This window comes from Electrophorus electricus, chromosome 4, assembly GCF_013358815.1.
Source record: "Electrophorus electricus isolate fEleEle1 chromosome 4, fEleEle1.pri, whole genome shotgun sequence".
In the NCBI taxonomy this organism is placed as follows: domain Eukaryota; kingdom Metazoa; phylum Chordata; class Actinopteri; order Gymnotiformes; family Gymnotidae; genus Electrophorus; species Electrophorus electricus.
Genome location: NC_049538.1, coordinates 22,042,490 through 22,060,420, shown reverse-complemented (window position 1 = coordinate 22,060,420; position 17,931 = coordinate 22,042,490). Strand labels below are relative to the sequence as shown.

The window sequence follows — 17,931 nt, the reverse complement described above, 5'->3', positions numbered from 1 at the left end:
CTTTGTCTAGCTTTCAGCCTCATTGCACTTTGTACTTTTCATTTCTTCACTATTTATTTGGAACTAGAAATCTAAAATGACCAACTAGGCACAAGATTATCATTTGCTTTGCTATGTTCTTCCCACAAGCAGTCAAACTTCTCGGTTTTCTAGGGTCCAACTCAGAGGTTTTTTATGCCACTGCTCAGTCTGGAGTGCATTTTAGTTCAAATGCAGTTTGCTTTGTCTCCAGACATAATTATGACTGGAATGGGAACTGTATAATTCAGTAATGTCTTGTCTACAACCATGTAGTACCTTTGTCCTTATTTCACTCTGGTTCAGTTTCCCTCAGGCTGGCTGTCCATTGCTGTGGTTGTTATGTTTGCCTCCTGCTCCATGGGTGCGGCCTCGGGCATGGACAGCTGTTACTTTGGATATCTTGTGGCCGTTCCCATGTATTATTTATCCTTTACATCAGGTTTGGCACTTATCCCATAAGTGCAAGAAATTCCTGCTTTCTCCCAAGCCTTTGGTCAGGAAAGTTCCGCAGGAAGCTATCAGACGGCCTCCCTAATCATCGCTTTCCCCCCTTCGTCTCCTTTTCTGCTGATTGAAGGGTAAAACAACCCGGAGCACCCCCCCCCCCGGCAGCACGAGGAGCAGAAGTGGGCAGGCGCTACTCGTAGCTCCAGTGTCTTCTCTGTGTTTATGTAGGTCTGCACTTACCAGGTCTGTGCAGCTCCTTCCTGCCAGTGTTCCCAGAAGGCACAAGTCATATCTGTAATAGTTTTGAGGCGTGCGGGTGAGGGCAGCGGCGGGGCAGCGCGCACCAAAAATAGAGCGCGCTTGACACCGAGCTTGCCGTTAACACGTGGTGCTCCTGCTGCTGGCCTGGGACTCGAGTGCTGCTCCTTTTAGCTGGAGGAGAGCCTCTTGAGAAGGAGCTAGTAGAGACACTCTGCAGCTCACGCTCCTCCTCAGATAAGGGCTCGAGAAACATGCTGCGCTTTGTGAACTGTGGCTTGTTTTAGATCATTTTTATCAATTGTATCTTCACTGGGCCTGTCTTCTGGGCCCCTACCCGTCTTGAATTTGGCCATTTTGCTCTTTCAGTATCAGACTTTGTAGACACAATGGTTTTGCTTACAGCACCCGCACCTGAATGTGTGTGTGTGTGTGTGTGTGTGTGTGTGTGTGTGTGTGTGTGTGTGTGTGTGTGTGTGTGTGTGTGTGTGTGTGTGTGTGTGTGTGTGTGTGTGTATGTTTTGCTGCTATGTGAAACACGTCTCTGTCTGTCACGTCATGTGATGTCAACGAAGCAACGTCTCTGTCCAAGCTTGGCTAATTTGCGGTATTTAATGATGTCAGTTGATGAATGGTCCTCACACCTGGTGGCACATATATGACCACATAGTACAAGTCTGGCACATGAGAGAGACAGTGGACAGTCTTGTTAATTGTTAAATCTGTATGGCTCCCACCTACAGAACAGGCCCAAACACTGTCTTCAGCATGACAAAACCCTACACTATACCTTTCTCTTCAACCCATCTCCAAAACACATGCCCGATGCTGCTTTAGGTTTACTTTAGGGGTGAAACATACCCAGCAAGTATGCTTGCAAAGTAATTTGCATACCATTTGAAGTAGAATTAACCACAGATTACATTTTCTTATACTTTGATGTAGTATGTATGTATAGAAAAAAAAAACTTCTATTAAAATATTATAGTAGTAGTGTATTAATTATAGGTGCAATAAATGGAGGTAGTGTACCTTAAATGAGTCAAGGCAGTCAATTTCCTAATAGCATGAGGGTACTAAAAGCCTGAGCCTGCAGATCAGGGTCCTCGAGTCCTGCAGATCTCTAGGAAAGAGGGGGGCAGGCAACAGAGGCAGCAAACATCCCCAAGGCCACTGTTGCTCCAGAGCAGGAGGATGTGGCTTTTCTGTCACTTCTTTCATATTGCTTTCCACTGTAATTACCTGGGAAACCGGTCGCTCTGAGACCTGGCCTCTGCAGATTCCTGGAGCCTGATTGGTGGAAGAGAGGGGTTGGTGGTGGGGTTATGGTAACCATTTATAGCCTAGGAAGGCCGGTCAACACAGTGCAGTCAAGTTTGTGGTTTCAAATTCTATCTGTGGATTCTCACCACACACTCTGGTTTAACAGAGGGAGATGACCCCCGACAGTCCAGTTGACTGTTGGTCAACAGTGTGTAAAAGAGCAGTTAGCATGCCCTGATGTTTTTATCATGTTTATTTGGTTTTGGGAAGCTTGCTGGCCCAATCTTTTCTAACCAGTCAGAAATATGCTGAACTCTTCCATCAGACAGAGCATCACATCCAGCATTGTTGCACTATGGGGTGTGTGTGTGTGTGTGTGTGTGTGTGTGTGTGTGTGTGTGTGTGTGTCTGCCTGTGGCTCGTCTTCCAGCTGCTCCTATGAGATAAGAGAGTTTCATTCACATCGGCCTGACCTCTGTAAAAGCCCTGTCCTGCAAGCCCAGCCTCTCTTCCTTAACCAAGGCTCAAAGATGAAGTTTTTCTGTACTTGGTGTGTGTGGTGTGTGGCACGATGTTTTTGGAATAGTCTGTCCTTTTTGTTAGCTCTACTAGGCTTTACAGCGATTAGAAATGCCTCCTAATGGTAAAACTATCCACAAACATGACATAAGGTGATGACTCTTTCTCTTTGGCTAATCATGTCTACTGCTTCCTCTGATGGAGAGCTTTAACTCTCAGGAAACAGCCACGTCTTCTACGGCAGGTATCATTAGATCCTGCTTACTGTTTGGATCAATTTGACAAGATCTCCAGAAGAATCCTGTGGGCTTCCTTCAGTCTTCTGCACTTGTGAGGTTGCATTAGTGCAGCATGGTGGATCCTCTGACACTACTGCATGCTTCTCCAGTATAGACGCTGCCCTTCCAGGCTTGCTCTGTTTCTCATGTGGCCCATTCAAAGACATGCTCTTCTTCATCCTCTTTTTTTCTTTTCTTTTTTTGCGGGCAGTAGTGTGAAAGGAGGTGAGGATTATGGAGATAGGGAGAGGGGGTGGGTGGGCCAGGGCTGTTTCTAGGTAGGTCTATGGGAAATGTCCTGAGGTAATGGCTGGGTAATGCCCCCTATGTGGCCTGTAGGTATTCAAGTCCCATTGTTTGCCCTTGAAGTCTGTAACAGAGAACAGCAGTGTGCGGTTTTGAGGTTGTCTTCTTGGCCCACATGCTGTTCTGCTGTGCATATTTTTGGGTAAATAGCTGCAGTCCATCTCTGGTTCATGTGCAGTTCTTTGCCTTGCAGTGCTTCTAGATGCTGCTTCTCAGTTCGGCATTATTTGCATAATTTGTAAGTTGTCAGTCATGTCTGTTCATGGTTTTAAACTATAACATCAGTTCATATTCAGTCAAAAATAATATAAAATAAAGATTTCATGCACACAAAGCAACATACAAACAAATGACTCAGGCTGATGTCTTTAGGTGACATAATGCTAGATAGACATTTCAGTAAGGACCATTGTTCTGCTATCTTTTTCATTCTACAAAGAGGCAAGCTGCAGGACCCATCCCGTACCAAGGGACAAAGGACCGCAGATCTTTACCAAGACAGAGCGTGGAAGAAGTGTGATAAGATGTAATATTTAGTTGCTTTAGAGCAGAGGGAATTAAGTTTCAAGTTGGGTTTATTCGTCACATTACTCTCTAGCATTAAAGAACTCTGGCAGGCGTGATCTGATTAGACCAGCCACTGTCCTAATGTTGAACAATACGCAACCTGCTCTGTGATGGTCAGTGAGCTTTACCTCTATAAGGGCCTGAAACAGAGAATGATGGGAATCAGGGAGGGGCTGTTCAATCTAATCAGCTCAAATGGATGATCGTTTGCTACTCTGAAGTGATTAGCCTGGTTAGAGAATGGATGCATGGGCAGTCTCTGTTTTACTTTTCATAACTTCAGATGTACTGGATATGTTTAAATGGGTAGCTAAAATAGTTAGACTTTTATTCAAACACTGTGTAAATCTGTTCCAATGAATAATGTTATGCTTTTTGGTGCAGCCCATCATTAGGGTGGTGATTCTCAGCCATTGCCCTATTAAAATCTATTAAGAGTAGTGCTTTGAATAAGAAGTGCTCAAGTTGCTATCTGTCTAATCTTCAGGGCATGCTGGGCTCACTGTAAGCTCCATTGAGCCTGGCACAAAGAATATGACCTCTCTGCTGTGTCAGCGCTTTGGCTCCAGGGCTCCTGGGAGCATCAGTGTTTGGTGGTGTTAGGTCAAGCCATGGGACTCTGTGTCTCTCTTTGTCCATTCCTGCCTAGACTGGTGATGGGTGTGGGGGGTTGTGGTGGACTGAAATTCTTTGCTTATATCAGAGTCCACAAACATGCTTTCTCCAGATTGGCAGAGGAGGAAATGAAAAAAAAACAAAGGAGCCGCTTGTGGAGTCTCAGGAGAGCCCACTGACTGGACACCTTCAAGCCAATAACAGGCTGTATGTGGCGGAGAGCATGTACAGCACATTTAGAGTACTAGCTGGCTTTAGAAAACCCCAGGCTGATTGATTTTGTTTTGGGGCAGGCTCTAACTCCATGGATCAGAGCATCAGACCCCAGCACATTGCAGGGCTATCTTTCAGATGCTGGGAAAAATTCCCTGATGATTTGTCCTAAATAAAAATTATTAAAACAGAGTGGAATAAATTTCGATCTTTGGTCAGACTTAGTTTGGGTTGCCTAAGGCTACCCTGTGTGAGATCCCTTGGTCCTGCTAGGCCTCTGACTTCTTTCATCGGTAGGTTACAGGGTGTTTTCTAAAGATTTTTCTCACTTTGAATAATCTCTGATTTTTTTAGGAGCTGCATGAATGGTTTCTTAATTACCAATAAAGGGGTCTGTTTAAGAGCATCTTTTTTCCTGTCAGACCTCATTTTGATCTCAGGAGTTTGGCTAGGTACATGAGTTTTAAGAATGGGAGTAATCTTTTGGATTTGTTTGTAATGCGTTCTGGTTTTTAGATGCCAAGGAGGGAAAACCTAACTAATTAAAGGAGAGCAGCCAGTTTTTCTCTTCAGATGGGTTTAGCTCATAAAGTCCAGGACTTGCCCTGGCAGGTTCTGGCATCAGTCCGGCCAGCAAGCAGTTTTCCTCGGGAGGCAATCTGATATTCATCCCCCTAATCTAGCCCTCCTTGTAACTGTTGATAGATGTACCTATGAAGCTAAAATAACCTCCTGGTGATGGAGATCATCGGAGTGTCACTGTGAGATCCAATTTTATGCGAGCTTTGGCAAGTTGTTTGATGGTCTTCGGTTGTTATTAAAATATAAAGCACAATGTGAGGTAGAACTGCTCTGGAGTTAAGTAGTCTGTAAACCCAGTTTTTCCTCTGTGCATGTATGCTCATGAGAATGTGTGTATATGCACATGCATGGGTATGTGTGCGTGTGCTTGCAGACGTTTCAGGAATCAGTAATGGCCTAATAGCCGCGAACACTCTCCTGAGTGTCGGCCCTGCTGATCTGCGTGAAGTGGCTTAGCAGACGTGCTGTACTGTGGTAGGAAGTCTAGACTTAAAAAAGAATCCAGGCCTCATGGTTATTTTTGTTACAAACCATCACAGCCACCAAGAAACACACTTTAAATTGGATATTTTTAGAGTCTCTCCTGGTGACCTATTGTTCATAATAAAGCTGTAGTGAAGCGTGGCAGGGTGAGCGCTGGGTCTCTTGGAGAGCTCTGGGGTTTGACACTCTTGTACTTCCCAGTCTGTAATGGCAGCATGTGATAACTGTTTCCATATCTTACTTAAATCAAAGCACCCTGACTGTCCTTTCTTGTTTCTTTTTTTTATTGAGTAAAAGTCTCACGACTCCAAACCCAGTCATTATCAGGAAGCTGCTTTGGGCAAAATTCCCACAGTTTTATAAAGTGGTTTTCTTTCTTTCGCTCATTCTTTCTTTCTAATTAGATTACTCTACCCACCTGAACACCCACTTACCGCCAATAACTGCTTTTAGGCAACCAGATTGAATAAAGGTTAAAAGAATGGCATTTCCTGATGACATCATAGGCATTTCAGATGGTAGATGTGATATTACTCATTCCCTTTGGGTCCAGTAGATAATGGAAGAGTGGAAGAGCTGACTCCTCTATGAGCGAGTGTGTTAGGCTTCACATGCCAAAGTCATGATTGCAGTTCGTTTGACCACACTGAGTCATTTATGACTCTCTATTACTATCACTAGCTTTACTTAGGCCGTAAGCTCTGGGCAAATGTGGCCCAAACTGCATTCTTCGCTCAGTCTCCCAGTGGAAAGCAGGATAAATCAGGGTGGTGTTCTAAGGCCCCTGCTGCATGCTCAGAGAGGCACTCTCCAGGCAGGGTTAGAGAGGCTTTCCCCAGTGCGGGGGTGCCCGGGGCAGGACAGTGTGGTCATGTCTGTTCCTCGAGATGTAAAGGCTTGCATGGTGATGGATGGCCTGGGAAAGGAACAGAGAGCTTGTGGATATGAGCCATGGGGTGGGTCAGCACCCAGTCTCTGGCACCCAGGCTACTTAGAATGGGCCCATGTTGTTAGCTGGGGCTTCAGCTGCCCGTCTACCTGTTGTTCTCGCAACCGAAAACAACTATGGGTTATGTTCAGTTTTGTGCTTTTTGTTGTAGTGCTTTTACTTCCTTTCCACACTTGAATCAAAAGTTGTTTTTTTTACTTGTCTTTGTAACCTGAATACTGCTGATGTGTGTGTGTGTGTGTATGTGTGTGTATGTGTGTGTATGTGTGTGTATGTGTGTGTATGTGTGTGTATGTGTGTGTATGTGTGTGTATGTGTGTGTGTGTGTATGTGTGTGTGTGTATGTGTGTGGGGGCTGTTGCCCCAGGCAGCATTGTTAAGCAGATGGTGGTGTCTTGCTGGGTGGCGCTCTGTCTTAACTGTGCCGTGCTGACAACTGTTGCTATTTCAGGTGTCACTGATGGGACTCTCCATCACAGGGCTTTGTGGTACAGCAAAGCCCACTCTGTCACTGTTCCGCACTCAGAGCCTCCCACAGCCAGCACAGAGTGTGCTGCTAACCCCCACCAAACCCCACCCACCCACCATCAACAGCTGGGAAGGGGAGCTTCTCCAGGACCTGCATCCTGCCATGAGACTACAATTGTGAAGCAATCTGACATTACAAATGCATTCTGATGGTTCTACATTGTCATTCTTCCCAACTGCATGTTCCAGGGTCCTTGGCAAAAAAGCAGAGAAAGTGCAGCTTTTCTTTCCTGACTTTTAATGTTTGAGAAATCCGCCATCAGTGGATCAGGAGAGTGGCCACTCTGGCCCACTGCCCATAATGAAAGAGGTAGTACTAAGATTCCTTTTGTTTAGGGTGTTCTTTAAAGGGATGTCTAGTCAGCAGAACAAAAGGCCTTTTGGTTGAGCATCAGTTGTAGATTTGGTGTCCACTAAACAGACGTGGTCTTGGGTGGATGGTTCTTGTAACTACACCCCATCATTTCTGACAGTGTCTCTGATGTCTCATGGGATGGGCTGTATCCCCATGCCAATCTCCAAGCTGTTGGCTCATCCGGTTATGCCCCGCCCCCACGCTCTCCTTCATGTTCAGCTCTTCTCCTGCATGGCGTATCAGTGTAGCTCTGATTACTAACTTCAGAGCCAGAGGGATAACAGCTCATTTGTCTGGGCTACTCTGGGCTACACTCTTCTTACATGTCTTGTTTGTATAAGATGGGACTGGTGCACAGGTGTTTTCATCTGTGTCTGCGTTTGAAGTAGATCACAGGGGGCTTTGATCATAATCACACACACACACACACACACACACACACACACACCCGCCCAAACCCACCCAAACCCACACACTCAGATCCCTAAGCAGTATGGCTTTGCACAGATGTTTACCATACAAATGACTTCATGGGTTGAGGAATGCACTATGTAATCACAAAGGGTCACTTGATAGCAAGAGGTGATGAAGGAAGTGGGGACCAAGTAAACTTTACACCAGCACTTTGAAGTACTTCAATATATTGTATACATAAACAAGAACATTCTCATCCCCACATACTCAGACTGCCTACTAGTTTTAGTAGTTTTTGTTTAACCTTGTCACCTCTTTCAGGTCTGTGGTGTGATTTGAACAGTTGACTATAAGAGCCATCTGGACAAACTTGCTTGTACTTCAGTGACTTGGTAACTGGAGTGGACACTGAATATCAGATCTGCTGCTTGAATGTTCTCTGATTCCAAAACTTCCTGCATTCGACACTGTTTGGTCACAGTGTTTTTAACAGAAATTGACTTGTGTTGGATGCCAACCATTTTGAACATTTGATTGGAAAGTGGTCCCACATGAGTGTCCTCCATGGCAGCACATCCCTCTGGTTTCGCTAGAATAGTTTGTGATCAAGGTTTCTTTTCAGAGCCCAGGTGATATCTGAAGCAGAGTAATTTGACTAATGTCATGGATTGTGTACTTTGTGTCATCAGTTTAGTGGTTTATTAAGAAGCTCATGGCAGTTCCTGGGTTAAATCCTCACTGTTGTCGACTAAATTTAGCAACTGGTGTTCCGTTACAGTAATCTGCCTAAAAGCTTTGAATGAAGTCACTTTCTTTTTCCCTTTTATCTGAAAGTATGTACCCTCAGATCATCCCATTAATCTATTACCTCCCATAGTGGAAATGTCAGGAGCAGATATCCTACATTATGAGAAATACATTAAACATGGCATGCCTCTGGAAGAAGGGAGGGGCTGTTGTGACAAGAAGTGTTCTTAGTGTATGGTGTACAGTATAGAAGACCTGCTGCAGCTTTTAATGAGCTTTGTTTTTTATGAAAGATGGTGGTTTGGCTGAAAAAGCTCACATTGAAATGTAGCCAGACCCAAGCCTGAGCATAGCCATCCATCCTGGAATCACAAACAAGCAGGCACACAAGCACATACATTCATACCTACATTTACAGCATTTAGCACTCTTAGCCAGAATGACTTTTGAAGGTGATTTTGTTGTTTCTTCACATGGCCAAGTTGCTTCTTTATTCCGACTGCTGATGTTGCTCACAAATGTCAACATCAGTTCCCGATACCCTTTGTAAATAGCTAGCTACATGCCCACAAACTTTTCTCAACCCACCGCATTCAGGTATTAATAAAGGTCTCACAGACTAGTCGATATGTTTTAGGACACAATGTGACTCCCTGTGAACTATAAAAGTGAGTAAAATTTAACAGCTACAGGCAGTGATCTCGATGAGGTTTGAACAGGCTTTTTGAACAGAGTTTGTAGACATGTAGGGTTAGCTAGCTAGCTAACTACCAATGCTATTATCATTGCTTTTGACTTCCAGCATTTGTTAGTATCGTTGGTGGCTTTTGTCCTAAACTAAAGAGGCAAAATTTGAACTCCAAACATGTCTCGACTGATTGACTTCATCTGGAGCAGGTACATTTTAATTTTCCCAGACCTATTGCTTTATGATTCAGTCAGGTAAATACTGATCATAGTGGAACCGGATTTCGGTACCCAGCCCTAGTCAACAAACAGGCAAGGCTGCTGCTCTGGGAGGCTAATGAGTATCACTGCTGGCTACAAAGGTGCTCAGTGACAATAAACGAGTGCACAGGGTTGCAGCTGTCCAGCTGCTGCATACTACACCTGTAGAGCCCCGGCACCCTGCGGCCAGCTCCACAGACAACATAGTTTTCACTCATAGGTGTGTACTACAGGAGTACTGAGTCTCAGTGGCTACCTTTTATAACAGTTTTGACTGAAGCGGGTCATCCTCGTGTGTGTGTGTGTGTGTGTGTGTGTGTGTGTGTGCGTGCAGAGATCCGAGCTCAGCTGGTGGAGCAGCAGAAATGTCTGGAGCAACAGACAGACATGCGGGTGCAGCTGCTGCAGGACCTGCAGGACTTCTTCAGGAAGAAGGCTGAGATTGAGACGGAGTACTCCCGCAACCTAGAGAAGCTCGCAGAACGCTTCATGGCCAAGACCAGGAGCACCAAGGACCACCAGCAATACAAGTAAGTGCTCTGTCAGTGCTTGACACACTCTGTTGATGGTTACTTTTCTGCTCAGTTTGTGTAACTATCTCTTTCTACCACAGTATTTTTAATTAACTAATTGTGCACTTCCTGATTCACTAGCAACAGGTACTTCTGCATATGGATTAGAAACGTTACTGAAATGTGTACAACATGCTTATTGTCAATCTCTGCCTTGGCTTAGGAATGTTCATTTCATTTAAAGACTAAGGATGGATATGTAATATGATTCTACTTGTCATCTGTTATCCATTTACTAAATGACACCCCCAGAAAATTGCATTTTGAAAATTGCATTTGATGCCACACTGTTCATTTCCTTGTCTGACCTGGCTGAAATGGATTTTTCACACCAGTTTAAAAAATGTATTTATTCCTTTATGAATAAATAAATGCAGGGGAAATGAGGTGCAATATCGTGGGAGGACAGGCATGACTGTTGGGCCTCACACTATGAATCCATATTCATGCTTTCCTCAGCCCTTTTTAACAGGTCTTTTTGTTTTTTGTATTTTCTTCTCAAAGAGACAAAAATCAACATGAAAAATGGATTGTTCTTCATCTTGACTTTTCATTATTGCCCTTTGCCTCTCCATTCTAAAGCTTATGTACTCTAAAATGAAGGATTGTATGTTTCTAGTGAAGACCACTATAAAGGTAGTGAAGGTTCTGTTTCCATATTAGTCCTTTGATTTATGTGGTTATTACTGGGTATAGCAAGCATGGGCACATAACTGAACATTAGTGTGGATATTGCAATGACTCAAACCATTGTTTTGGAGACTGGAAACATTTCTGGATTACAAGAAAAAACAAAAATCAGTTGTGACTCCACTCAATCCTGTCTTCTCTCAGCATTAGACTGTAAGAATCTTTACATGTTTTACGCTGAACCAGTATATTTCTTTTCAGTTCATAAATATCCTTCAGTTGACTGTAAATTAATGTACGTTTTAGAAGCAAGTGTTTGTTGACAGTAAAAAAGCCCTTCCCATATGGGAAATATTGGAGCCTGACGCTGCTGGACTGTAGCAGTTCATTTCTCCCTTGGAGGTTTTCTGATGCTGCTGGACTCCAGCTGTTCATTTCTCCCCTGGACTTTTTCTGCGGGTGGTACAGCAGTCAGCCCCAGCTCCAGGGCGCCAGACCCGCTGGAAAGTCGACATGCATTAAAAGCGAGCCTGCGGTCTCATTTCCTTTCCAGAGTCCGCCGCTGCCGAGAAGACGGGACCTTATTCTCGCTGAATTTGAGCTAGCAGCAGGGGGAAAACTCCAATGCGTGTTTGCCCTGTGGCATGTGTAAATAGAGCGGGTGGCTTACTATCCACCCTGACAAGTCCAGCCCGTTGCCCTGTGCCTGGTCTGAGACGCGGCAGTGCAATGGATCCCCAGAACATGGGCATTCTGTCCGTTTCACTGCCTGCTCTTCAAAGGCTTGCAGAGGCTGTTAGTTGCTTGGTGAGGGCTAAAACACCCAGCAGTGCTCTTGGTGAGAGGGTGAATTAGCATTAAAATGAGTGAGCAGATTGGATGGTAATTAGGTGGAATTTCTGCAGCAGAGCAGTGAGAGCTGAGGCGAGAGTAGCTCAGAAGTTTTTAAAGGATTACACTGCCTTACAATAGACTTGCCTCAAAAGGGCATCTTTCTTGAGAATCAAATGAAATAATATTAACAAAAATAGCAAATCTTTCTCACAGTCTGAAGGATAGACCTCTTGCCATGACTTATAACCACATACAAAGGTTACCATGTAACCCAGGTCGCTGTACTGGGGGAAGGATATTCTTAAGGTTGAGCCTTGATGTATTGTTTAAATGCACACGTCCATATCTGTAATCTGCAGTCTGCACCACTGCTTGCCTCTGAGCTGCATGTGGGGACTTAACACGGGTGCCTGCTGTTTACATCTGAACCTCACGAATCACATGTGCGGATGTGCAGAAAGCAGCTTGAGGAAGCATGGTAGAGAGTTCAAATACACTGGCCTAGCTCCTCCACAGCACTTTGCGCTGGGAGTAGTGCACAACATGGTCTCCTGTGAGTGCGTGTTTATGCAGGCGCCTAGTCACGTATCCCCAGCGCGCGCACACACAAACACCACACACAGACGCAAATGCGAACATGCACACAGACCAATAGAAAAGAGCTGGTTGGATCAGCAGAGCTTTTCTGCTCGGTGGTTTGTTTTCTCCTGTCACCGTGACGATGCGGTGGTCTGCTCCAGGGAGAGAGGGAAAAGAGCCAGACAGAGAAAAGGACAGAGAGAGAAAAGGATGGGGTGGGGGAGAGAGAGACACAGAGAGAGACAGCGAGAGGGATAGAGAGAGAGGGACAGAGAGGCTGGCTCAGAGGCACTGTTTGCTGAACTAACACATCAGGCTCTGTTTGTTCGCAGAGGTACACAGGGACAGCAACAGCGACGCTCTGATTATGTCTAAAATCTTCCTCCCACAGCGAGTGGCTCTCCCCCAGAGAGACCAGATTTTGTTTGCCTGGAGTAGAACATGTGCCAGGGCTTTGCACTGCTGCGGCACCAATGCAGTATAGGGGTGTTTTGGGGCATGTCAACTTTGTCCAGATCAAATGCCACCGGCTGCTTCCTCAATAGCTGCTATTATACGTATGATACTGTATTTATCAACGTGGTGTCTTTTATGGTCTTGCTGAGTCTTGATTGACTTTGGGCAGTCAGCATCAGAGAAGCATCAGATTTGGGAAAGACCCTATCATGAAAAATGCTCTGTGCTGCACTGGGGCAAAACCGCTTTTCCAAACTAAGGGATAGTCATCTTTAATCAGCAATGTCCAGTGTTAATTTTGCTCCTTTGTTCATGTAAGACTGTCAGAAAGTTTGAATTTGCATAGTCTTAGTTTCACACAAGCTTCCACCATCAGGTTAGACCTTTGACGGCATCGTATTTGTTCTGTTTTACTTGTGTGTCACTGAAGGATTTAGGAAACGAGTTTTTTTCCATCCTTTGCATGACATTGTGAACACCACAAACCCATATCCCTGTAGGTCAATGCTGTGTGGATGTGGAACACTTTTCATTGATGCAGACGCGCACTGGGAACATTCAGTAGCTTCTGGTATCGAGGCTAACCCTAGCACAGTTTGGGTGCTTGACCCATAAATGCTGTAGTTGTCAAAAAGAGAGGTCATTTAAATGATGATCCAGGAAACTGGGAGTTCAGATTTTGTGGCGTGTCATGTGACGTTGTTGTTGTTCCTGGCTGACCTTTCTCCAGCCTTGCAGGGCTGTGTGGCTGCATGTGTGAGATGTGCCAGCATATCCTGTGTGAGATGCAGCCGGGGCATCATGGGCTGCCCCCTGTCTCTGTGCCACTCTGGCAGGGCCGAATTGCTGTCCTCAATCTCGGTTGCTTCGACCTGTTATTTCTCCAGCAGTGGAAAGCACAGAGCAGCACTTCTTTGGCTTCCCCAGACTGGGTGCTAGCTGATGCAATCTGACTGTACATCTACCGCCGTACCTGCCTCTCTGCTCCACAATCCCCCAAACCCACTCACCACAGCTGAGCACTGAACTCATTTAGTCATCATTTTAGTCATTTAAAGTCTTTGATCAGCTGTCTTGCATGTTGAGTAAAGCGGTGGCTCATGCAGATTGTGCCATTGGTGGTTTGAAAGACAAAGACAGGAGAAATGTGTGCAGTATTTCAGAAGCTTTAGTTGGTTTGCGTTTTTCAGTGCTTGTCTATGTTCATAGAGTTGGAAATAAAACACTAGTATCCTCGATTTAAATGCTGTGGGGTGTAAAATGTATTTGTTGTTTCTTCTGTCACCTTGTTTTTCTTGTGGTGAGCTGCATTAGTAGGCTGTCCATCTTTCACTGCCTAATATAGGTTAGATAGAGCTTCATCTGACTGCCATGTCTCCTCTTTAGCTCTCACCAGCAGTGCTTAACTTTGCTCCATGCTCTCCATACCTTCCTCTGCCTGATGGGCTAAGAACAGTATGCCTGCCCAAGAGGCTGGTGCAGCATTGGGCAGAGATTTATGCAGCCTTCAATCCAGCTGGGCATGTACACGCTCCCATAACTCACACTGCAATCTGAAAATGCAGTGGCAGCAGTCATGTTGTGAGCCAACTTTTCTGGGCTTTTAGCTCAATTAGGTTATCCGTTTGATCCCGCCTGGCATGACTGACACTGCCCCCGTCCTGAATTCTTAGTTTTGTCAATGGCCCAGGAATGTTTCTCACCTCTGCCGCTTTACGTGTTTGGTTGTTCCACTCTAGAGGATTGCTTCCTGTTCCTGTTTTTCAGGGAATGGTGTGATTTGCAAAAGCATGCTAACATTTTTCCTTGGCTACTCAGGAAACAGGTTCCAGTCTCTCTCTCCCTCTCTGTCTCGCACTCTTTCATGCTCTTGCCCTGTCTCTCACACTGTTGCTCTCTATCTCTCTTTCTTACTCAGTCTCTCACTTTCTGTCTGTCTGTCTCTCTCTCTCTCTGTCTCATTCTTTCACACTGTTTGCAAGGCATGTGGATGTCCGTGTCATGCAGTTCAGGGCTGGGCCACGGATTGGCCAGTGGGCCCTCAGCTGCTGTGTTGACACGTACTGCCTGTTTTACAGGCCGATGTAAAGGGAGACAGCAGCAGAGAGGCAATAGAGAGGGACAGCTTATAGGCAGTAAAAAGGACAGCAGAGCCCCAGGCTGCTTCCTGTCCCTCCAAGCCAGCCTCCTTCCTCAGTACTGCCATATTAAAGTTCTGCTTTACATTACCCTGTGGAAGTGGCCCTAGACCCAGAGCACGTATCACACAACTGCTGCACCTCGACCTCTAAGGTAGACCAGCTTTAAACTGTAGTGTGAGCTTTTATCTTTTATTTTTGGATGTTACTTTTGGCTTTTCCTTGCCTTCAGTATAACCAGTGACTTCTCAAGTTCAACCAGTGACTACCTTCAGTTCAAAGGACAACAAAACTTTGTTTTCTAATTATGTCCTGGTCTTGACTTGACTTAAAATTGCTTTATAGAGCACTTAGGCAAGGGAAGGCGAGGCAAGATTATTTGTATAGCACTTTTCATACACATAGGCAATTCAAAGTGATTTACATAAACATATGAAATTAAAATACTGAAGAACTGACACCACAGAAAGGTTTTTGCCCAAATAAAAAAAGAAATAAAAGGTTACACTAAAAGGTATTTAAATGGAATCTAAACTATATAAATATAGTTGATTTAAATATGAATTAATTCGACTTAAAAAAAGGATTTAAAAGAGGGGAAAAAAATGATGAGGTTATATTTAACACTTAAATGGAGGAGTTGAAAGTGCCTGTGAAATACTGGCAGATCTACTTGAAGCTCTCATAAAACCTTAGGATGGATGAGGAAAGGTGCACAGAGAACTCCATCAGAACTGTCAGTGGGCTCCTTCCACCTACAGGAACACCACAGATCCTAATCTCGATACACAGACAGACCTGTCTGCCTGCAGGAGCACTAACACCACAGCCTTTGACAGTGGGATCTAATTTACTGATGTTTTTTACTTTTTCTTTCTCTCTCTCTCTCTCTTTGACAGGAAAGACCAGAACCTTCTGTCCCCTGTGAATTGTTGGTATCTGCTGCTGAACCAGGTGCGGCGTGAGAGCAAAGACCATGCCACACTCAGTGACATCTACCTGAACAATGTCATCATGCGCTTCATGCAGATCAGCGAGGACTCCACCCGCCTGCTCAAGAAGGTTGGGCCCACCTCCCCTCCACCTCTTCTCGCCTCTTCCTCACGCTCTGCCCTTGGCCAGATCAGAGACATGTAAAAACCTTGTGCTTCTTTGAGGACTTTCTGTTTCTTGGAAATCATTGGTCGTCAAATCTGCTCTCAAATGTCCAAATATGGCCTCGTGTGCCCTGGGACAGGCGTCCGCTGCAATTTGTTCCCACTGTAATTCCTCCTTTTGTTTGTGTGGTTTTTTTTTTTGTTTTTGTTTTTTTAAGTAATTCTCACCATATCCCTCTGTGTGCTCTATAGCCAGCCCCATGCCAGCTCCATGCAGGGCACAGCTGCCCTCTCTGCAGTCATCCCTGTCTAAAGCCCAGCGTGGGGCCGACTGGGGGTTCTGGGGTATGCGCAGTCTCCACGCCTCTCCAGACCCACAGGGTGGATCCGGCCAAATGGCATGCTGTGGTCGTACTCCATAGGGCCCCTGGAGGGAAGCCCTAATGTCAGGCCACTCAGACCTTTTGATCCTTGCAGCATGCTGGTTGAGGCGGCGTGGCCCTGTGTGGGCAGGGGGCGGGTGGAGACTCCCACACTGAGCACACCCTCTCACACAGCCCAGTTGCCCTAGGCCACCTAAGAGCTAAATTACAAGGCCTAGATGTCAGAGGGAGATGGCTGTTCTCAGGCGAGGCTAACTGAGGGGTTCCTCTGGGGCGTTCTCCTGTGAGGCCCTGAATTTGGAGGGGTGGCTATCTTGGGAATGTAAAAATGGTACCACCCGTGCAGGCGTTCCGCTTCTGCTACAGGTTCACACATGATGGGACAGTGGTTATTACTGTGTATGCTGAACGACCTGCTATGACAGAGCAGCAGATGTGCCGTGTGTGTTGCACAGCTGTTCTTCAGCACTGTGAGTGCCTGATACTGGAGCCCCAATAAAGGAGAGCTCTCAGGCTCCTCATGACTCATGAGTCATGACACTAACCCACAATGTTTGTTGACTGTTGACTTCTAGACTGATGTCTCTCTCTCTCTCTCTCTCGCTCTCTTTTTCTCTCTCTCTCCCCACTCTCTGGGTTATACCCCTGAAGGTTTTGCCTGTGAGGGTCAGTCATTCCTAGCGGGGTTAATGTGCCGTGGTCTGTAATCAGTGACATTGTACCTTTGATCGTGACGTGGTTTCAGTTATGAGCCCCACCCACATACCCTTCTTCTCACCCCCACACGTCCTCCACGCTCACACACGAGTGCTAATATTCTAAGCATTAAAGGCAACATTGTTGTCAGAGATTCTAAGTAGGTGTTTTGTAACTTGCTGTGTGCTGAGTGGTGTATAAGCACAATAAAGGGTTTTGAGGATGTTGCAAATTGGCAAACAAATTTTATTCATCCTTTTATTTATTTTTGCCCTTTATTTTACAATTTTACCTTTTCCTCTGAAAAGGTTCCTCTCTAAAAGTTGTTTTTGATTGTGTAGTGGCCAACACACAAAACAAAAGCTGCTTCTGATTTGAGAAGTAGAGATCAACCCCAAAGGTACATACTAGTGCTGTCAGACATTTAGTGTACTGTGCTATATAGTAGTATATAGTATACTGCGCTATACAGTCACTGAGGTGATAGAAAGTTATGCGTCCCAGTATGCATACAAAAGGTAAATTCTGTATTCCTTAATTCAGCCTCAAATGGAGCTTGACATTTCTGGAATGCGCAACCCTGGCAGAAGCACATTTCCAGTGTGAAATTCCTTCTTGGTTGGACAGGGAGCATTTGGTGTTCATTAATTATTCGACTAGCATTCTCCACACTGGTGGGTGATTTATGAAAGCAGTGTTCCAGTGGGAACTGAAGGTGAATTTTCCTCAGTTTCCCAAGCCCAACAAAGAGCTGATTTAGAACTGAGTCGAAAAAACAGCAAAAACACTTTTTAAATCCAAATTGTTTTTGCAGATTAATTTCCAGTAGCCTTGTTTCAGCAAATAATATTTAGTCATTGTAATCACTGATTACATGTGGGTTTTGTGGCTGTAAATTGCTATGAGGAGGTAAGATAGTAATTGGTATCATGTACATTTCAAGCACAAATGCAAGCAAATATGAACAAGAAAGTTCTTCTGTTGTTGTTGTTGTTTGTTTGTTTGTTCCTTTTTTTTTTGTTGCAGTATGACACTAAAAAGGCATTGGGTACA

At 45.0% G+C, this 17,931-nt stretch overlaps 1 protein-coding gene across 4 annotated transcripts in view; it reads left to right on the top strand.

Moving 5' to 3' along the window:
* The window catches only part of srgap1a (SLIT-ROBO Rho GTPase activating protein 1a), a 63,238-nt gene that overhangs the window by 8,606 nt on the left and 36,701 nt on the right, over window positions 1-17,931 (top strand). For all 4 annotated transcript variants that reach the window (XM_027009682.2, XM_027009681.2, XM_035525295.1 and 1 more), the window contains exons 2-3: window positions 9,828-10,023; window positions 15,602-15,764. In XM_027009682.2, the coding sequence (XP_026865483.2) occupies window positions 9,828-10,023; window positions 15,602-15,764 (359 nt within the window). The remainder of the gene's footprint in view (window positions 1-9,827; window positions 10,024-15,601; window positions 15,765-17,931) is intronic.